The sequence below is a fragment of the Mya arenaria genome, chromosome 8 (assembly GCF_026914265.1).
Source record: "Mya arenaria isolate MELC-2E11 chromosome 8, ASM2691426v1".
In the NCBI taxonomy this organism is placed as follows: domain Eukaryota; kingdom Metazoa; phylum Mollusca; class Bivalvia; order Myida; family Myidae; genus Mya; species Mya arenaria.
The window spans coordinates 26,382,920-26,403,071 of NC_069129.1; the positions used below are offsets into that span (position 1 = coordinate 26,382,920).

At 36.3% G+C, this 20,152-nt stretch overlaps 3 protein-coding genes across 3 annotated transcripts; all 3 read left to right on the forward strand.

Moving 5' to 3' along the window:
- Positions 1-631: 631 nt before the first annotated feature.
- Positions 632-3,026, forward strand: LOC128245144 (uncharacterized). The gene is made up of 6 exons (XM_052963387.1): positions 632-696; positions 1,085-1,155; positions 1,622-1,762; positions 2,265-2,355; positions 2,592-2,677; positions 2,859-3,026. The coding sequence occupies exons 2-6, from the start codon at positions 1,104-1,106 to the stop codon at positions 2,957-2,959; spliced, it is 471 nt and encodes a 156-aa protein (XP_052819347.1). The 5' UTR covers positions 632-696; positions 1,085-1,103; the 3' UTR covers positions 2,960-3,026.
- Positions 3,027-7,809: 4,783 nt separating this feature from the next.
- LOC128244090 (uncharacterized) lies at positions 7,810-10,552 on the forward strand. Its single transcript, XM_052962106.1, has 4 exons — positions 7,810-7,979; positions 9,277-9,347; positions 9,814-9,954; positions 10,458-10,552. The coding sequence occupies exons 1-4, from the start codon at positions 7,810-7,812 to the stop codon at positions 10,550-10,552; spliced, it is 477 nt and encodes a 158-aa protein (XP_052818066.1).
- Positions 10,553-17,452: 6,900 nt separating this feature from the next.
- LOC128244091 (uncharacterized) lies at positions 17,453-19,344 on the forward strand. Its single transcript, XM_052962107.1, has 5 exons — positions 17,453-17,539; positions 18,007-18,147; positions 18,650-18,740; positions 18,977-19,062; positions 19,244-19,344. Exons 1-5 carry the CDS (start codon positions 17,488-17,490, stop codon positions 19,342-19,344), a joined length of 471 nt encoding a protein of 156 aa, XP_052818067.1. The 5' UTR covers positions 17,453-17,487.
- The last annotated feature ends 808 nt before the right edge of the window (positions 19,345-20,152 follow it).

Here is a 20,152-nt window from a genome sequence, read left to right on the forward strand (position 1 = left end):
CTGTATCATTTTTATTTAATTGTTAAGTCCTGGTTCACATAGTTTATGTAACGTGTAAAGTTTAGTCCACCTGGTCCTTTGACGTTTATTATTTATTGTGCCAGACTCGAGACAGGGATACAGAAGAAATGTCAAAATAATAAAAAATATCCCTGATCGCTCTCGATTATTGTGGCTATTGTAAATTTAGCTTCGATCATTGTGAAATATGCTAAAAGAATCCCGTAAAAATTGAACACACCGTTGAACACAGTTGTGTCTATTTTTATCAAGACACCTTCAGCATGATTTGTTTTCACTTCCTTTTTCTAAGTGTTTGTCGATGTAAGCTTTTATGTATGAGAAATTGGTTTCTTTCCATTGTCTGTAAAATCACATGTTAAATGTACTGGAATAACAGCAACTATTGTATTAACTGAACCAAATCTGAGAAAGTAGATATGGAAATTCAGCCCTATTTCCATGCGGTACTTTATGTTAACTTTCACTGATTATATGTAAATCATAATATCAGTATATTACAAAAATGTTAACACGGATACACGATAATTATACATCCATTTTTCTCACAAATATTAGATTTGCACTGTGTAAAAAGTATGACCTCAGGTCTGACGAATGACTGATATTTTTGAAAACTTTACACATGTCAGGCATCGAACGATGACGTCATCTACACGAGCAATCAAACTGCGTGTGCGTGTTAAATTTGTGTGGTATAAAAGTTCATGTAATAGTGTATTGAATTTTTTTATCAACAGTCGTGACCCTTATTGGTTTAATACATAACGATACATATACAACAACCTTCAGTCGATCTATGTTTTATTTATTATGTCTTGCCATTACAGAACTATGGGATGTACTGCAATGTATCACCATTAATCGCAATTAATCAGTCCAGTGCTTTTATAATATGCATTCTATTGAATGCTAGTCTTTGAAAAAAAATATATGATATTGTTTTACAATATTTTAACTTGTTTATATTCTATGTCCTAATTTTGTTTTAAGATTGACGTTTTGTTTGTCACCCTAACATTATGATGTAGAACTCGATAGTATTTTGTATCTTTTTTTTTAGCTCTGGTCTGGTTACGAACATGAGGAGTGTTGACGAGATTAAGACGATGTGGAGAAACGCAAAAGGACGAGGTTCGCTTAATACGCTTACTACGCTAAACTGTCTAACCCCGTTTGCTCTAACTCAGGAAAAATCGGGCTAGGTGGGATGTCTAACCTTCAGAATATAAACATCGGTCCTTCATATCCAGTTCGATCAGCAATTCTGGCCAAAAGAGTTCGAGCCAACGGGGTGCGGCTGTATTTAAAAGTTGAATAATTATTCTTGTGTCGCCTGTACGTATGACTGACGGTCAGTCAAATATAAGGAACCGTTTGCCACAATGTATTATCTATAAAAAGGATAAAATTTACTTCAATATGCTGTACTATGTGAAGAATCTACGTCAATTAATTTGCCTTTGCTTTTAAATCACCGCCGCACGTATTTTGTTAACCGCATGGTGATATTTACTATAAAGCATTGTAGCTGTACTGATACTTGAATTTTGCTTTCTGTTTTCAATGCATTTTCATACACGGACGTTATTTTATTCAGTAAAAGAAAAGGTAGATAAAAGTAAAATGACTGGTGCTGGTGTGATTGAGCCCCTAACAGCATGCGAAGAGTTCGTTAGCAACCACATGTACGCTAACAATCAGTGCCAGTTGCTAGGGATTCCCGGAGGATCAGAAACAGGTGAGATTACTGAATTCGTACATATTTCGACTGTTGTGATTGTTCAATATGCATTATATTAACGTTACTCAATCGCCAAAATTCAAAAACATGAGAAACATTAGAACGCTTTAAGGCCGTGCGTATTTGTGCGTAACGATCTGTAACTATAATGCACCAGTCAGTAACCACGGCCCCTCCAGGTCGGGGGAATAGCGGGGACTTTGACTTTCGGTACAGCCAACCCCAGGTAAAATCGCCACCCTGCGGGAACGAAGTGATGGTCAAATCCCCGCGAAATGCCCCCGCACCCCAGGGAGCCTAAGTAAGGCAAATTCTCCGCTTTTTTGCGCAAATACAAAACCACCGCATTCAACCGGCACTGCGGGGCCACATGAAAGGTAAAAACACGGCCCATTTCCCCGGCTGTCCCCGGACCTGGTGGGGGCGTGGTTACAATTGACTTGTGCATAATTGTTAAGAATAATATATTGATTATTAATATGTTAATTCTTTTTTTCAGCCACTTATGTTGCACAGTCATTACCAAGCGGCCAAGAGATAACCAGAGACGATGGTCTGATCGTGCTACACCTTGACGACAACATGAACATGTAACTTATACTTTACACAATAAATTGACAACTAATTATGTTAACATTTGCGAAAGGGAATATTTACCGAACTGTTGTCTGAAAATGACCGTATATCAGTAGTAGTATTGCAATGGAAGGTGATTATTGAAGAAGTACTAATTGACTTTATATGAAGAACATATTAGTTAAATTGTATGATGTGTATACAAAGTTCCTTGATGCATATCAGTTACTGAATGTATGTTTTGTTTTAGCTCGGATATAATACAAACCCCAAGCCCAGTGCGAGATGAACAAGATTGTGATCGTCAGGCGGCAGAAAAGAAGCCGATGTTAAAAGGTGGTAACTAAACCTTTATATAAAATCATCAATCTGTTTGAAGGCCTCATGACCGCAATTACAGATAGCCTTTACATTCAATGAGCACTTTTTAGAACTTAAATGTTATAGATTAAAGGCATAACACATGTTTGTCAATAAATGAAAATCAAGAAATAACATACTAAATATTTATTAACAGGGAATAAAAGCACACTGAAAAGGAAAGGAGAAAGAACGGAGGATTTGTACGATCTTGAGGAGCAGCGCTTGAACGCTGAATTAAAATCATTTAGGGCCTAAGAGAGGTATTGGACGGAAAATAACAAAAGGGAGGCAGCAGTTCATGAACTTAACATTGAACTTTTGAAGAGAAGAGTCGAAAACGAAAACTATACTTAAAATATATTTAAATGAATGTAAAAATTCCCAACATCATCTTAAGAACCAATTCTTCGTATTTGTCATTTTTAGCTCGACTTTTCGAAGAATAAGGAGGGCTATACAACTCGCCCAACGTCTGCGTCCGGTTAACGTTTTAGGGCAATTTGGGCTTTTCACTATAAATCGAATAGCCTTCATCTAATTGACTTAATACTTCACACAGTTGTTCATGTCCGTTACAGGATGAGGTAAGGTTACTCCATATTATCCTTTATACAAATTATGGCCCCTGATTGATTATGGAACTTATGTTAAAGCAACTGTGCACCAGATGATTAATTTGCAAGAAAAAAGGAAATTGTCGAAACTGACAAAAACTTGGAATTAATGTGTACAATTAATTGAAAATAACTAACCGGCCCCAATTTCTCGAAAATTCTTAAGTACGTTAACTCAATAACATATTCAGTAAAAATAACGCTCTCAGCTGAGTAGGTTAGCTAAATTCCATTTCTTGAACGTGCTCAATAAGCTACTCAACTGAGTAAAAATAACGCGATTATCTTTTCGGTCATTTCGGTTAAAAGAGAGCTCTTCGGTAAAAAAGGTAAGAAAGTATAAAGTTCGGGAAAATCTGACAACAGACGATAGCAATGAAAAAATCTTGCACAATGGACAATGGAAGCAAAAGAGCTCCCTAACTGGACAGAAGCAGAGAAAAGCTACTGCCTCGAGCTGATATCAGTCGAGTCTGATGTACTGTTCGGAACATTTCGAGGGGCCACACAAGGTGGCAAGCTAAAAAAAACAGCCTGGGAAGGCGTTTGTAAAAAGCTTAATGCGTAAGACACAGCCCTTTTGTTCACATTTTTTTTTATCAAACATGCATTATTACAGTAATTAAATAACTATACGATACAATAAACATGTTTATACAATAATTTATTATTTTGTCATATGATTTATTAAACGGTAAACAATACGGGCATGAATTTCAAACTTTTGAAAGAATCTTACCGCAAAGAATCTAGTGCCTTCTATCTTTCATTGGCTGCAACTGTATCATTTTTATTTAATTGTTAAGTCCTGGTTCACATATTTTATGTAACGTGTAAAGTTTAGTCCACCTGGTCCTTTGACGTTTATTATTTATTGTGCCAGACTCGAGACAGGGATACAGAAGAAATGTCAAAATAATAAAAAATATCCCTGATCGCTCTCGATTATTGTGGCTATTGTAAATTTAGCTTCGATCATTGTGAAATATGCTAAAAGAATCCCGTAAAAATTGAACACACCGTTGAACACAGTTGTGTCTATTTTTATCAAGACACCTTCAGCATGATTTGTTTTCACTTCCTTTTTCTAAGTGTTTGTCGATGTAAGCTTTTATGTATGAGAAATTGGTTTCTTTCCATTGTCTGTAAAATCACATGTTAAATGTACTGGAATAACAGCAACTATTGTATTAACTGAACCAAATCTGAGAAAGTAGATATGGAAATTCAGCCCTATTTCCATGCGGTACTTTATGTTAACTTTCACTGATTATATGTAAATCATAATATCAGTATATTACAAAAATGTTAACACGGATACACGATAATTATACATCCATTTTTCTCACAAATATTAGATTTGCACTGTGTAAAAAGTATGACCTCAGGTCTGACGAATGACTGATATTTTTGAAAACTTTACACATGTCAGGCATCGAACGATGACGTCATCTACACGAGCAATCAAACTGCGTGTGCGTGTTAAATTTGTGTGGTATAAAAGTTCATGTAATAGTGTATTGAATTTTTTTATCAACAGTCGTGACCCTTATTGGTTTAATACATAACGATACATATACAACAACCTTCAGTCGATCTATGTTTTATTTATTATGTCTTGCCATTACAGAACTATGGGATGTACTGCAATGTATCACCATTAATCGCAATTAATCAGTCCCGTGCTTTTATAATATGCATTCTATTGAATGCTAGTCTTTGAAAAAAAATATATGATATTGTTTTACAATATTTTAACTTGTTTATATTCTATGTCCTAATTTTGTTTTAAGATTGACGTTTTGTTTGTCACCCTAACATTATGATGTAGAACTCGATAGTATTTTGTATCTTTTTTTTTTAGCTCTGGTCTGGTTACGAACATGAGGAGTGTTGACGAGATTAAGACGATGTGGAGAAACGCAAAAGGACGAGGTTCGCTTAATACGCTTACTACGCTAAACTGTCTAACCCCGTTTGCTCTAACTCAGGAAAAATCGGGCTAGGTGGGATGTCTAACCTTCAGAATATAAACATCGGTCCTTCATATCCAGTTCGATCAGCAATTCTGGCCAAAAGAGTTCGAGCCAACGGGGTGCGGCTGTATTTAAAAGTTGAATAATTATTCTTGTGTCGCCTGTACGTATGACTGACGGTCAGTCAAATATAAGGAACCGTTTGCCACAATGTATTATCTATAAAAAGGATAAAATTTACTTCAATATGCTGTACTATGTGAAGAATCTACGTCAATTAATTTGCCTTTGCTTTTAAATCACCGCCGCACGTATTTTGTTAACCGCATGGTGATATTTACTATAAAGCATTGTAGCTGTACTGATACTTGAATTTTGCTTTCTGTTTTCAATGCATTTTCATACACGGACGTTATTTTATTCAGTAAAAGAAAAGGTAGATAAAAGTAAAATGACTGGTGCTGGTGTGATTGAGCCCCTAACAGCATGCGAAGAGTTCGTTAGCAACCACATGTACGCTAACAATCAGTGCCAGTTGCTAGGGATTCCCGGAGGATCAGAAACAGGTGAGATTACTGAATTCGTACATATTTCGACTGTTGTGATTGTTCAATATGCATTATATTAACGTTACTCAATCGCCAAAATTCAAAAACATGAGAAACATTAGAACGCTTTAAGGCCGTGCGTATTTGTGCGTAACGATCTGTAACTATAATGCACCAGTCAGTAACCACGGCCCCTCCAGGTCGGGGGAATAGCGGGGACTTTGACTTTCGGTACAGCCAACCCCAGGTAAAATCGCCACCCTGCGGGAACGAAGTGATGGTCAAATCCCCGCGAAATGCCCCCGCACCCCAGGGAGCCTAAGTAAGGCAAATTCTCCGCTTTTTTTGCGCAAATACAAAACCACCGCATTCAACCGGCACTGCGGGGCCACATGAAAGGTAAAAACACGGCCCATTTCCCCGGCTGTCCCCGGACCTGGTGGGGGCGTGGTTACAATTGACTTGTGCATAATTGTTAAGAATAATATATTGATTATTAATATGTTAATTCTTTTTTTCAGCCACTTATGTTGCACAGTCATTACCAAGCGGCCAAGAGATAACCAGAGACGATGGTCTGATCGTGCTAAACCTTGACGACAACATGAACATGTAACTTATACTTTACACAATAAATTGACAACTAATTATGTTAACATTTGCGAAAGGGAATATTTACCGAACTGTTGTCTGAAAATGACCGTATATCAGTAGTAGTATTGCAATGGAAGGTGATTATTGAAGAAGTACTAATTGACTTTATATGAAGAACATATTAGTTAAATTGTATGATGTGTATACAAAGTTCCTTGATGCATATCAGTTACTGAATGTATGTTTTGTTTTAGCTCGGATATAATACAAACCCCAAGCCCAGTGCGAGATGAACAAGATTGTGATCGTCAGGCGGCAGAAAAGAAGCCGATGTTAAAAGGTGGTAACTAAACCTTTATATAAAATCATCAATCTGTTTGAAGGCCTCATGACCGCAATTACAGATAGCCTTTACATTCAATGAGCACTTTTTAGAACTTAAATGTTATAGATTAAAGGCATAACACATGTTTGTCAATAAATGAAAATCAAGAAATAACATACTAAATATTTATTAACAGGGAATAAAAGCACACTGAAAAGGAAAGGAGAAAGAACGGAGGATTTGTACGATCTTGAGGAGCAGCGCTTGAACGCTGAATTAAAATCATTTAGGGCCTAAGAGAGGTATTGGACGGAAAATAACAAAAGGGAGGCAGCAGTTCATGAACTTAACATTGAACTTTTGAAGAGAAGAGTCGAAAACGAAAACTATACTTAAAATATATTTAAATGAATGTAAAAATCCCAACATCATCTTAAGAACCAATTCTTCGTATTTGTCATTTTTAGCTCGACTTTTCGAAGAATAAGGAGGGCTATACAACTCGCCCAACGTCTGCGTCCGGTTAACGTTTTAGGGCAATTTGGGCTTTTCACTATAAATCGAATAGCCTTCATCTAATTGACTTAATACTTCACACAGTTGTTCATGTCCGTTACAGGATGAGGTAAGGTTACTCCATATTATCCTTTATACAAATTATGGCCCCTGATTGATTATGGAACTTATGTTAAAGCAACTGTGCACCAGATGATTAATTTGCAAGAAAAAAGGAAATTGTCGAAACTGACAAAAACTTGGAATTAATGTGTACAATTAATTGAAAATAACTAACCGGCCCAAATTTCTCGAAAATTCTTAAGTACGTTAACTCAATAACATATTCAGTAAAAATAACGCTCTCAGCTGAGTAGGTTAGCTAAATTCCATTTCTTGAACGTGCTCAATAAGCTACTCAACTGAGTAAAAATAACGCGATTATCTTTTCGGTCATTTCGGTTAAAAGAGAGCTCTTCGGTAAAAAAGGTAAGAAAGTATAAAGTTCGGGAAAATCTGACAACAGACGATAGCAATGAAAAAATCTTGCACAATGGACAATGGAAGCAAAAGAGCTCCCAACTGGACAGAAGCAGAGAAAAGCTACTGCCTCGAGCTGATATCAGTCGAGTCTGATGTACTGTTCGGAACATTTCGAGGGGCCACACAAGGTGGCAAGCTAAAAAAAACAGCCTGGGAAGGCGTTTGTAAAAAGCTTAATGCGTAAGACACAGCCCTTTTGTTCACATTTTTTTATCAAACATGCATTATTACAGTAATTAAATAACTATACGATACAATAAACATGTTTATACAATAATTTATTATTTTGTCATATGATTTATTAAACGGTAAACAATACGGGCATGAATTTCAAACTTTTGAAAGAATCTTACCGCAAAGAATCTAGTGCCTTCTATCTTTCATTGGCTGCAACTGTATCATTTTTATTTAATTGTTAAGTCCTGGTTCACATATTTTATGTAACGTGTAAAGTTTAGTCCACCTGGTCCTTTGACGTTTATTATTTATTGTGCCAGACTCGAGACAGGGATACAGAAGAAATGTCAAAATAATAAAAAATATCCCTGATCGCTCTCGATTATTGTGGCTATTGTAAATTTAGCTTCGATCATTGTGAAATATGCTAAAAGAATCCCGTAAAAATTGAACACACCGTTGAACACAGTTGTGTCTATTTTTATCAAGACACCTTCAGCATGATTTGTTTTCACTTCCTTTTTCTAAGTGTTTGTCGATGTAAGCTTTTATGTATGAGAAATTGGTTTCTTTCCATTGTCTGTAAAATCACATGTTAAATGTACTGGAATAACAGCAACTATTGTATTAACTGAACCAAATCTGAGAAAGTAGATATGGAAATTCAGCCCTATTTCCATGCGGTACTTTATGTTAACTTTCACTGATTATATGTAAATCATAATATAAGTATATTACAAAAATGTTAACACGGATACACGATAATTATACATCCATTTTTCTCACAAATATTAGATTTGCACTGTGTAAAAAGTATGACCTCAGGTCTGACGAATGACTGATATTTTTGAAAACTTTACACATGTCAGGCATCGAACGATGACGTCATCTACACGAGCAATCAAACTGCGTGTGCGTGTTAAATTTGTGTGGTATAAAAGTTCATGTAATAGTGTATTGAATTTTTTTATCAACAGTCGTGACCCTTATTGGTTTAATACATAACGATACATATACAACAACCTTCAGTCGATCTATGTTTTATTTATTATGTCTTGCCATTACAGAACTATGGGATGTACTGCAATGTATCACCATTAATCGCAATTAATCAGTCCCGTGCTTTTATAATATGCATTCTATTGAATGCTAGTCTTTGAAAAAAAATATATGATATTGTTTTACAATATTTTAACTTGTTTATATTCTATGTCCTAATTTTGTTTTAAGATTGACGTTTTGTTTGTCACCCTAACATTATGATGTAGAACTCGATAGTATTTTGTATCTTTTTTTTTAGCTCTGGTATGGTTACGAACATGAGGAGTGTTGACGAGATTAAGACGATGTGGAGAAACGCAAAAGGACGAGGTTCGCTTAATACGCTTACTACGCTAAACTGTCTAACCCCGTTTGCTCTAACTCAGGAAAAATCGGGCTAGGTGGGATGTCTAACCTTCAGAATATAAACATCGGTCCTTCATATCCAGTTCGATCAGCAATTCTGGCCAAAAGAGTTCGAGCCAACGGGGTGCGGCTGTATTTAAAAGTTGAATAATTATTCTTGTGTCGCCTGTACGTATGACTGACGGTTAGTCAAATATAAGGAACCGTTTGCCACAATGTATTATCTATAAAAAGGATTAAATTTACTTCAATATGCTGTACTATGTGAAGAATCTACGTCAATTAATTTGCCTTTGCTTTTAAATCACCGCCGCACGTATTTTGTTAACCGCATGGTGATATTTACTATAAAGCATTGTAGCTGTACTGATACTTGAATTTTGCTTTCTGTTTTCAATGCATTTTCATACACGGACGTTATTTTATTCAGTAAAAGAAAAGGTAGATAAAAGTAAAATGACTGGTGCTGGTGTGATTGAGCCCCTAACAGCATGCGAAGAGTTCGTTAGCAACCACATGTACGCTAACAATCAGTGCCAGTTGCTAGGGATTCCCGGAGGATCAGAAACAGGTGAGATTACTGAATTCGTACATATTTCGACTGTTGTGATTGTTCAATATGCATTATATTAACGTTACTCAATCGCCAAAATTCAAAAACATGAGAAACATTAGAACGCTTTAAGGCCGTGCGTATTTGTGCGTAACGATCTGTAACTATAATGCACCAGTCAGTAACCACGGCCCCTCCAGGTCGGGGGAATAGCGGGGACTTTGACTTTCGGTACAGCCAACCCCAGGTAAAATCGCCACCCTGCGGGAACGAAGTGATGGTCAAATCCCCGCGAAATGCCCCCGCACCCCAGGGAGCCTAAGTAAGGCAAATTCTCCGCTTTTTTTGCGCAAATACAAAACCACCGCATTCAACCGGCACTGCGGGGCCACATGAAAGGTAAAAACACGGCCCATTTCCCCGGCTGTCCCCGGACCTGGTGGGGGCGTGGTTACAATTGACTTGTGCATAATTGTTAAGAATAATATATTGATTATTAATATGTTAATTCTTTTTTTCAGCCACTTATGTTGCACAGTCATTACCAAGCGGCCAAGAGATAACCAGAGACGATGGTCTGATCGTGCTACACCTTGACGACAACATGAACATGTAACTTATACTTTACACAATAAATTGACAACTAATTATGTTAACATTTGCGAAAGGGAATATTTACCGAACTGTTGTCTGAAAATGACCGTATATCAGTAGTAGTATTGCAATGGAAGGTGATTATTGAAGAAGTACTAATTGACTTTATATGAAGAACATATTAGTTAAATTGTATGATGTGTATACAAAGTTCCTTGATGCATATCAGTTACTGAATGTATGTTTTGTTTTAGCTCGGATATAATACAAACCCCAAGCCCAGTGCGAGATGAATAAGATTGTGATCGTCAGGCGGCAGAAAAGAAGCCGATGTTAAAAGGTGGTAACTAAACCTTTATATAAAATCATCAATCTGTTTGAAGGCCTCATGACCGCAATTACAGATAGCCTTTACATTCAATGAGCACTTTTTAGAACTTAAATGTTATAGATTAAAGGCATAACACATGTTTGTCAATAAATGAAAATCAAGAAATAACATACTAAATATTTATTAACAGGGAATAAAAGCACACTGAAAAGGAAAGGAGAAAGAACGGAGGATTTGTACGATCTTGAGGAGCAGCGCTTGAACGCTGAATTAAAATCATTTAGGGCCTAAGAGAGGTATTGGACGGAAAATAACAAAAGGGAGGCAGCAGTTCATGAACTTAACATTGAACTTTTGAAGAGAAGAGTCGAAAACGAAAACTATACTTAAAATATATTTAAATGAATGTAAAAATCCCAACATCATCTTAAGAACCAATTCTTCGTATTTGTCATTTTAAGCTCGACTTTTCGAAGAATAAGGAGGGCTATACAACTCGCCCAACGTCTGCGTCCGGTTAACGTTTTAGGGCAATTTGGGCTTTTCACTATAAATCGAATAGCCTTCATCTAATTGACTTAATACTTCACACAGTTGTTCATGTCCGTTACAGGATGAGGTAAGGTTACTCCATATTATCCTTTATACAAATTATGGCCCCTGATTGATTATGGAACTTATGTTAAAGCAACTGTGCACCAGATGATTAATTTGCAAGAAAAAAGGAAATTGTCGAAACTGACAAAAACTTGGAATTAATGTGTACAATTAATTGAAAATAACTAACCGGCCCCAATTTCTCGAAAATTCTTAAGTACGTTAACTCAATAACATATTCAGTAAAAATAACGCTCTCAGCTGAGTAGGTTAGCTAAATTCCATTTCTTGAACGTGCTCAATAAGCTACTCAACTGAGTAAAAATAACGCGATTATCTTTTCGGTCATTTCGGTTAAAAGAGAGCTCTTCGGTAAAAAGGGTAAGAAAGTATAAAGTTCGGGAAAATCTGACAACAGACGATAGCAATGAAAAAATCTTGCACAATGGACAATGGAAGCAAAAGAGCTCCCAACTGGACAGAAGCAGAGAAAAGCTACTGCCTCGAGCTGATATCAGTCGAGTCTGATGTACTGTTCGGAACATTTCGAGGGGCCACACAAGGTGGCAAGCTAAAAAAAACAGCCTGGGAAGGCGTTTGTAAAAAGCTTAATGCGTAAGACACAGCCCTTTTGTTCACATTTTTTTATCAAACATGCATTATTACAGTAATTAAATAACTATACGATACAATAAACATGTTTATACAATAATTTATTATTTTGTCATATGATTTATTAAACGGTAAACAATACGGGCATGAATTTCAAACTTTTGAAAGAATCTTACCGCAAAGAATCTAGTGCCTTCTATCTTTCATTGGCTGCAACTGTATCATTTTTATTTAATTGTTAAGTCCTGGTTCACATATTTTATGTAACGTGTAAAGTTTAGTCCACCTGGTCCTTTGACGTTTATTATTTATTGTGCCAGACTCGAGACAGGGATACAGAAGAAATGTCAAAATAATAAAAAATATCCCTGATCGCTCTCGATTATTGTGGCTATTGTAAATTTAGCTTCGATCATTGTGAAATATGCTAAAAGAATCCCGTAAAAATTGAACACACCGTTGAACACAGTTGTGTCTATTTTTATCAAGACACCTTCAGCATGATTTGTTTTCACTTCCTTTTTCTAAGTGTTTGTCGATGTAAGCTTTTATGTATGAGAAATTGGTTTCTTTCCATTGTCTGTAAAATCACATGTTAAATGTACTGGAATAACAGCAACTATTGTATTAACTGAACCAAATCTGAGAAAGTAGATATGGAAATTCAGCCCTATTTCCATGCGGTACTTTATGTTAACTTTCACTGATTATATGTAAATCATAATATCAGTATATTACAAAAATGTTAACACGGATACACGATAATTATACATCCATTTTTCTCACAAATATTAGATTTGCACTGTGTAAAAAGTATGACCTCAGGTCTGACGAATGACTGATATTTTTGAAAACTTTACACATGTCAGGCATCGAACGATGACGTCATCTACACGAGCAATCAAACTGCGTGTGCGTGTTAAATTTGTGTGGTATAAAAGTTCATGTAATAGTGTATTGAATTTTTTTATCAACAGTCGTGACCCTTATTGGTTTAATACATAACGATACATATACAACAACCTTCAGTCGATCTATGTTTTATTTATTATGTCTTGCCATTACAGAACTATGGGATGTACTGCAATGTATCACCATTAATCGCAATTAATCAGTCCCGTGCTTTTATAATATGCATTCTATTGAATGCTAGTCTTTGAAAAAAAATATATGATATTGTTTTACAATATTTTAACTTGTTTATATTCTATGTCCTAATTTTGTTTTAAGATTGACGTTTTGTTTGTCACCCTAACATTATGATGTAGAACTCGATAGTATTTTGTATCTTTTTTTTTTTAGCTCTGGTCTGGTGACGAACATGAGGAGTGTTGACGAGATTAAGACGATGTGGAGAAACGCAAAAGGACGAGGTTCGCTTAATACGCTTACTACGCTAAACTGTCTAACCCCGTTTGCTCTAACTCAGGAAAAATCGGGCTAGGTGGGATGTCTAACCTTCAGAATATAAACATCGGTCCTTCATATCCAGTTCGATCAGCAATTCTGGCCAAAAGAGTTCGAGCCAACGGGGTGCGGCTGTATTTAAAAGTTGAATAATTATTCTTGTGTCGCCTGTACGTATGACTGACGGTCAGTCAAATATAAGGAACCGTTTGCCACAATGTATTATCTATAAAAAGGATAAAATTTACTTCAATATGCTGTACTATGTGAAGAATCTACGTCAATTAATTTGCCTTTGCTTTTAAATCACCGCCGCACGTATTTTGTTAACCGCATGGTGATATTTACTATAAAGCATTGTAGCTGTACTGATACTTGAATTTTGCTTTCTGTTTTCAATGCATTTTCATACACGGACGTTATTTTATTCAGTAAAAGAAAAGGTAGATAAAAGTAAAATGACTGGTGCTGGTGTGATTGAGCCCCTAACAGCATGCGAAGAGTTCGTTAGCAACCACATGTACGCTAACAATCAGTGCCAGTTGCTAGGGATTCCCGGAGGATCAGAAACAGGTGAGATTACTGAATTCGTACATATTTCGACTGTTGTGATTGTTCAATATGCATTATATTAACGTTACTCAATCGCCAAAATTCAAAAACATGAGAAACATTAGAACGCTTTAAGGCCGTGCGTATTTGTGCGTAACGATCTGTAACTATAATGCACCAGTCAGTAACCACGGCCCCTCCAGGTCGGGGGAATAGCGGGGACTTTGACTTTCGGTACAGCCAACCCCAGGTAAAATCGCCACCCTGCGGGAACGAAGTGATGGTCAAATCCCCGCGAAATGCCCCCGCACCCCAGGGAGCCTAAGTAAGGCAAATTCTCCGCTTTTTTTGCGCAAATACAAAACCACCGCATTCAACCGGCACTGCGGGGCCACATGAAAGGTAAAAACACGGCCCATTTCCCCGGCTGTCCCCGGACCTGGTGGGGGCGTGGTTACAATTGACTTGTGCATAATTGTTAAGAATAATATATTGATTATTAATATGTTAATTCTTTTTTTCAGCCACTTATGTTGCACAGTCATTACCAAGCGGCCAAGAGATAACCAGAGACGATGGTCTGATCGTGCTACACCTTGACGACAACATGAACATGTAACTTATACTTTACACAATAAATTGACAACTAATTATGTTAACATTTGCGAAAGGGAATATTTACCGAACTGTTGTCTGAAAATGACCGTATATCAGTAGTAGTATTGCAATGGAAGGTGATTATTGAAGAAGTACTAATTGACTTTATATGAAGAACATATTAGTTAAATTGTATGATGTGTATACAAAGTTCCTTGATGCATATCAGTTACTGAATGTATGTTTTGTTTTAGCTCGGATATAATACAAACCCCAAGCCCAGTGCGAGATGAATAAGATTGTGATCGTCAGGCGGCAGAAAAGAAGCCGATGTTAAAAGGTGGTAACTAAACCTTTATATAAAATCATCAATCTGTTTGAAGGCCTCATGACCGCAATTACAGATAGCCTTTACATTCAATGAGCACTTTTTAGAACTTAAATGTTATAGATTAAAGGCATAACACATGTTTGTCAATAAATGAAAATCAAGAAATAACATACTAAATATTTATTAACAGGGAATAAAAGCACACTGAAAAGGAAAGGAGAAAGAACGGAGGATTTGTACGATCTTGAGGAGCAGCGCTTGAACGCTGAATTAAAATCATTTAGGGCCTAAGAGAGGTATTGGACGGAAAATAACAAAAGGGAGGCAGCAGTTCATGAACTTAACATTGAACTTTTGAAGAGAAGAGTCGAAAACGAAAACTATACTTAAAATATATTTAAATGAATGTAAAAATCCCAACATCATCTTAAGAACCAATTCTTCGTATTTGTCATTTTAAGCTCGACTTTTCGAAGAATAAGGAGGGCTATACAACTCGCCCAACGTCTGCGTCCGGTTAACGTTTTAGGGCAATTTGGGCTTTTCACTATAAATCGAATAGCCTTCATCTAATTGACTTAATACTTCACACAGTTGTTCATGTCCGTTACAGGATGAGGTAAGGTTACTCCATATTATCCTTTATACAAATTATGGCCCCTGATTGATTATGGAACTTATGTTAAAGCAACTGTGCACCAGATGATTAATTTGCAAGAAAAAAGGAAATTGTCGAAACTGACAAAAACTTGGAATTAATGTGTACAATTAATTGAAAATAACTAACCGGCCCCAATTTCTCGAAAATTCTTAAGTACGTTAACTCAATAACATATTCAGTAAAAATAACGCTCTCAGCTGAGTAGGTTAGCTAAATTCCATTTCTTGAACGTGCTCAATAAGCTACTCAACTGAGTAAAAATAACGCGATTATCTTTTCGGTCATTTCGGTTAAAAGAGAGCTCTTCGGTAAAAAAGGTAAGAAAGTATAAAGTTCGGGAAAATCTGACAACAGACGATAGCAATGAAAAAATCTTGCACAATGGACAATGGAAGCAAAAGAGCTCCCAACTGGACAGAAGCAGAGAAAAGCTACTGCCTCGAGCTGATATCAGTCGAGTCTGATGTACTGTTCGGAACATTTCGAGGGGCCACACAAGGTGGCAAGCTAAAAAAAACAGCCTGGGAAGGCGTTTGTAAAAAGCTTAATGCGTAAGACACAGCCCTTTTGTTCACATTTTTTTATCAAACATGCATTATTACAGTAATTAAATAACTATACGATACAATAAACATGTTTATACAATAATTTATTATTTTGTCATATGATTTATTAAACGGTAAACAATACGGGCATGAATTTCAAACTTTTGAAAGAATCTTACCGCAAAGAATCTAGTGCCTTCTATCTTTCATTGGCTGCAACTGTATCATTTTTATTTAATTGTTAAGTCCTGGTTCACATATTTTATGTAACGTGTAAAGTTTAGTCCACCTGGTCCTTTGACGTTTATTATTTATTGTGCCAGACTCGAGACAGGGATACAGAAGAAATGTCAAAATAATAAAAAATATCCCTGATCGCTCTCGATTATTGTGGCTATTGTAAATTTAGCTTCGATCATTGTGAAATATGCTAAAAGAATCCCGTAAAAATTGAACACACCGTTGAACACAGTTGTGTCTATTTTTATCAAGACACCTTCAGCATGATTTGTTTTCACTTCCTTTTTCTAAGTGTTTGTCGATGTAAGCTTTTATGTATGAGAAATTGGTTTCTTTCCATTGTCTGTAAAATCACATGTTAAATGTACTGGAATAACAGCAACTATTGTATTAACTGAACCAAATCTGAGAAAGTAGATATGGAAATTCAGCCCTATTTCCATGCGGTACTTTATGTTAACTTTCACTGATTATATGTAAATCATAATATCAGTATATTACAAAAATGTTAACACGGATACACGATAATTATACATCCATTTTTCTCACAAATATTAGATTTGCACTGTGTAAAAAGTATGACCTCAGGTCTGACGAATGACTGATATTTTTGAAAACTTTACACATGTCAGGCATCGAACGATGACGTCATCTACACGAGCAATCAAACTGCGTGTGCGTGTTAAATTTGTGTGGTATAAAAGTTCATGTAATAGTGTATTGAATTTTTTTATCAACAGTCGTGACCCTTATTGGTTTAATACATAACGATACATATACAACAACCTTCAGTCGATCTATGTTTTATTTATTATGTCTTGCCATTACAGAACTATGGGATGTACTGCAATGTATCACCATTAATCGCAATTAATCAGTCCCGTGCTTTTATAATATGCATTCTATTGAATGCTAGTCTTTGAAAAAAAATATATGATATTGTTTTACAATATTTTAACTTGTTTATATTCTATGTCCTAATTTTGTTTTAAGATTGACGTTTTGTTTGTCACCCTAACATTATGATGTAGAACTCGATAGTATTTTGTATCTTTTTTTTTTTAGCTCTGGTCTGGTGACGAACATGAGGAGTGTTGACGAGATTAAGACGATGTGGAGAAACGCAAAAGGACGAGGTTCGCTTAATACGCTTACTACGCTAAACTGTCTAACCCCGTTTGCTCTAACTCAGGAAAAATCGGGCTAGGTGGGATGTCTAACCTTCAGAATATAAACATCGGTCCTTCATATCCAGTTCGATCAGCAATTCTGGCCAAAAGAGTTCGAGCCAACGGGGTGCGGCTGTATTTAAAAGTTGAATAATTATTCTTGTGTCGCCTGTACGTATGACTGACGGTCAGTCAAATATAAGGAACCGTTTGCCACAATGTATTATCTATAAAAAAAGATAAAATTTACTTCAATATGCTGTACTATGTGAAGAATCTACGTCAATTAATTTGCCTTTGCTTTTAAATCACCGCCGCACGTATTTTGTTAACCGCATGGTGATATTTACTATAAAGCATTGTAGCTGTACTGATACTTGAATTTTGCTTTCTGTTTTCAATGCATTTTCATACACGGACGTTATTTTATTCAGTAAAAGAAAAGGTAGATAAAAGTAAAATGACTGGTGCTGGTGTGATTGAGCCCCTAACAGCATGCGAAGAGTTCGTTAGCAACCACATGTACGCTAACAATCAGTGCCAGTTGCTAGGGATTCCCGGAGGATCAGAAACAGGTGAGATTACTGAATTCGTACATATTTCGACTGTTGTGATTGTTCAATATGCATTATATTAACGTTACTCAATCGCCAAAATTCAAAACATGAGAAACATTAGAACGCTTTAATGCCGTGCGTATTTGTGCGTAACGATCTGTAACTATAATGCATCAGTCAGTAACCACGGCCCCTCCAGGTCGGGGGAATAGCGGGGACTTTGACTTTCGGTCCAGCCAACCCCAGGTAAAATCGCCACCCTACGGGAACGAAGTGATGGTCAAATCCCCGCGAAATGCCCCCGCACCCCAGGGAGCCTAAGTAAGGCAAATTCTCCGCTTTTTTTGCGCAAATACAAAACCACCGCATTCAACCGGCACTGCGGGGCCACATGAAAGGTAAAAACACGGCCCATTTCCCCGGCTGTCCCCGGACCTGGTGGGGGCGTGGTTACAATTGACTTGTGCATAATTGTTAAGAATAATATATTGATTATTAATATGTTAATTCTTTTTTTCAGCCACTTATGTTGCACAGTCATTACCAAGCGGCCAAGAGATTACCAGAGACGATGGTCTGATCGTGCTACACCTTGACGACAACATGAACATGTAACTTATACTTTACACAATAAACTGACAACTAATTATGTTAACATTTGCGAAAGGGAATATTTACCGAACTGTTGTCTGAAAATGACCGTATATCAGTAGTAGTATTGCAATGGAAGGTGATTATTGAAGAAGTACTAATTGACTTTATATGAAGAACATATTAGTTAAATTGTATGATGTGTATACAAAGTTCCTTGATGCATATCAGTTACTGAATGTATGTTTTGTTTTAGCTCGGATATAATACAAACCCCAAGCCCAGTGCGAGATGAACAAGATTGTGATCGTCAGGCGGCAGAAAAGAAGCCGATGTTAAAAGGTGGTAACTAAACCTTTATATAAAATCATCAATCTGTTTGAAGGCCTCATGACCGCAATTACAGATAGCCTTTACATTCAATGAGCACATTTTAGAACTTAAATGTTATAGATTAAAGGCATAACACATGTTTGTCAATAAATGAAAATCAAGAAATAACATACTACATATTTCTTAACAGGGAATAAAAGCACACTGAAAAGGAAAGGAGAAAGAACGGAGGATTTGTACGAACTTGAGGAGCAGCGCTTGAACGCTGAATTAAAATCATTTAGGGCCTAAGAGAGGTATTGGACGGAAAAGAACAAAAGGGAGGCAGCAGTTCATGAACTTAACATTGAACTTTTGAAGAGAAGAGTCGAAAACGAAAACTATACTTAAAATATATTTAAATGAATGTAAAAATCCCAACATCATCTTAAGAACCAATTCTTCGTATTTGTCATTTTTAGCTCGACTTTTCGAAGAATAAGGAGGGCTATACAACTCGCCCAACGTCTGCGTCCGGTTAACGTTTTAGGGCAATTTGGGCTTTTCACTATAAATCGAATAGCCTTCATCTAATTGACTTAATACTTCACACAGTTGTTCATGTCCGTTACAGGATGAGGTAAGGTTACTCCATATTATCCTTTATACAAATTATGGCCCCTGATTGATTATGGAACTTATGTTAAAGCAACTGTGCACCAGATGATTAATTTGCAAGAAAAAAGGAAATTGTCGAAAACTGACAAAAACTTGGAATTAATGTGTACAATTAATTGAAAATAACTAACTGAAGTACCACATAGTTTACAATTTATTTAGGTTTAACAGTTTTTCGTATTTTTCCATTAAACAAGAGGGCCCTGAATGCCCTGTATCGCTCACCTGGTCCAATTCAATTACCTTGCTGTAGTAAGTACATTCCGATCAGATTTCATATAGACATAGTAGAACTATGGCCTCAAAAGTTCTTTAACAATATTTGACTTGACTTTGTGACCTTGTTTTTGAACTCATGTTACCATGTTTCAAACTTGACATAGACTTCATAAACACAAACATTCAGACATAGTTTCATGGTGATCAAATAGAGAATGTAACC

Coding starts and splice junctions, on each gene's coding strand:
- LOC128244090 (XM_052962106.1), top strand. CDS start 7,810: ATGGACAATGGAAGCAAAAGAGCTCCCAACTGGACAGAAGCAGAGAAA. Junction 9,348..9,813: donor GAGAAACGCAAAAGGACGAG/GTTCGCTTAATA, acceptor TATTTTATTCAG/TAAAAGAAAAGGTAGATAAA. Junction 9,955..10,457: donor TCCCGGAGGATCAGAAACAG/GTGAGATTACTG, acceptor TCTTTTTTTCAG/CCACTTATGTTGCACAGTCA.
- LOC128245144 (XM_052963387.1), top strand. CDS start 1,104: ATGAGGAGTGTTGACGAGATTAAGACGATGTGGAGAAACGCAAAAGGA. Junction 1,156..1,621: donor GAGAAACGCAAAAGGACGAG/GTTCGCTTAATA, acceptor TATTTTATTCAG/TAAAAGAAAAGGTAGATAAA. Junction 1,763..2,264: donor TCCCGGAGGATCAGAAACAG/GTGAGATTACTG, acceptor TCTTTTTTTCAG/CCACTTATGTTGCACAGTCA.
- LOC128244091 (XM_052962107.1), top strand. CDS start 17,488: ATGAGGAGTGTTGACGAGATTAAGACGATGTGGAGAAACGCAAAAGGA. Junction 18,148..18,649: donor TCCCGGAGGATCAGAAACAG/GTGAGATTACTG, acceptor TCTTTTTTTCAG/CCACTTATGTTGCACAGTCA. Junction 18,741..18,976: donor CTTGACGACAACATGAACAT/GTAACTTATACT, acceptor GTTTTGTTTTAG/CTCGGATATAATACAAACCC.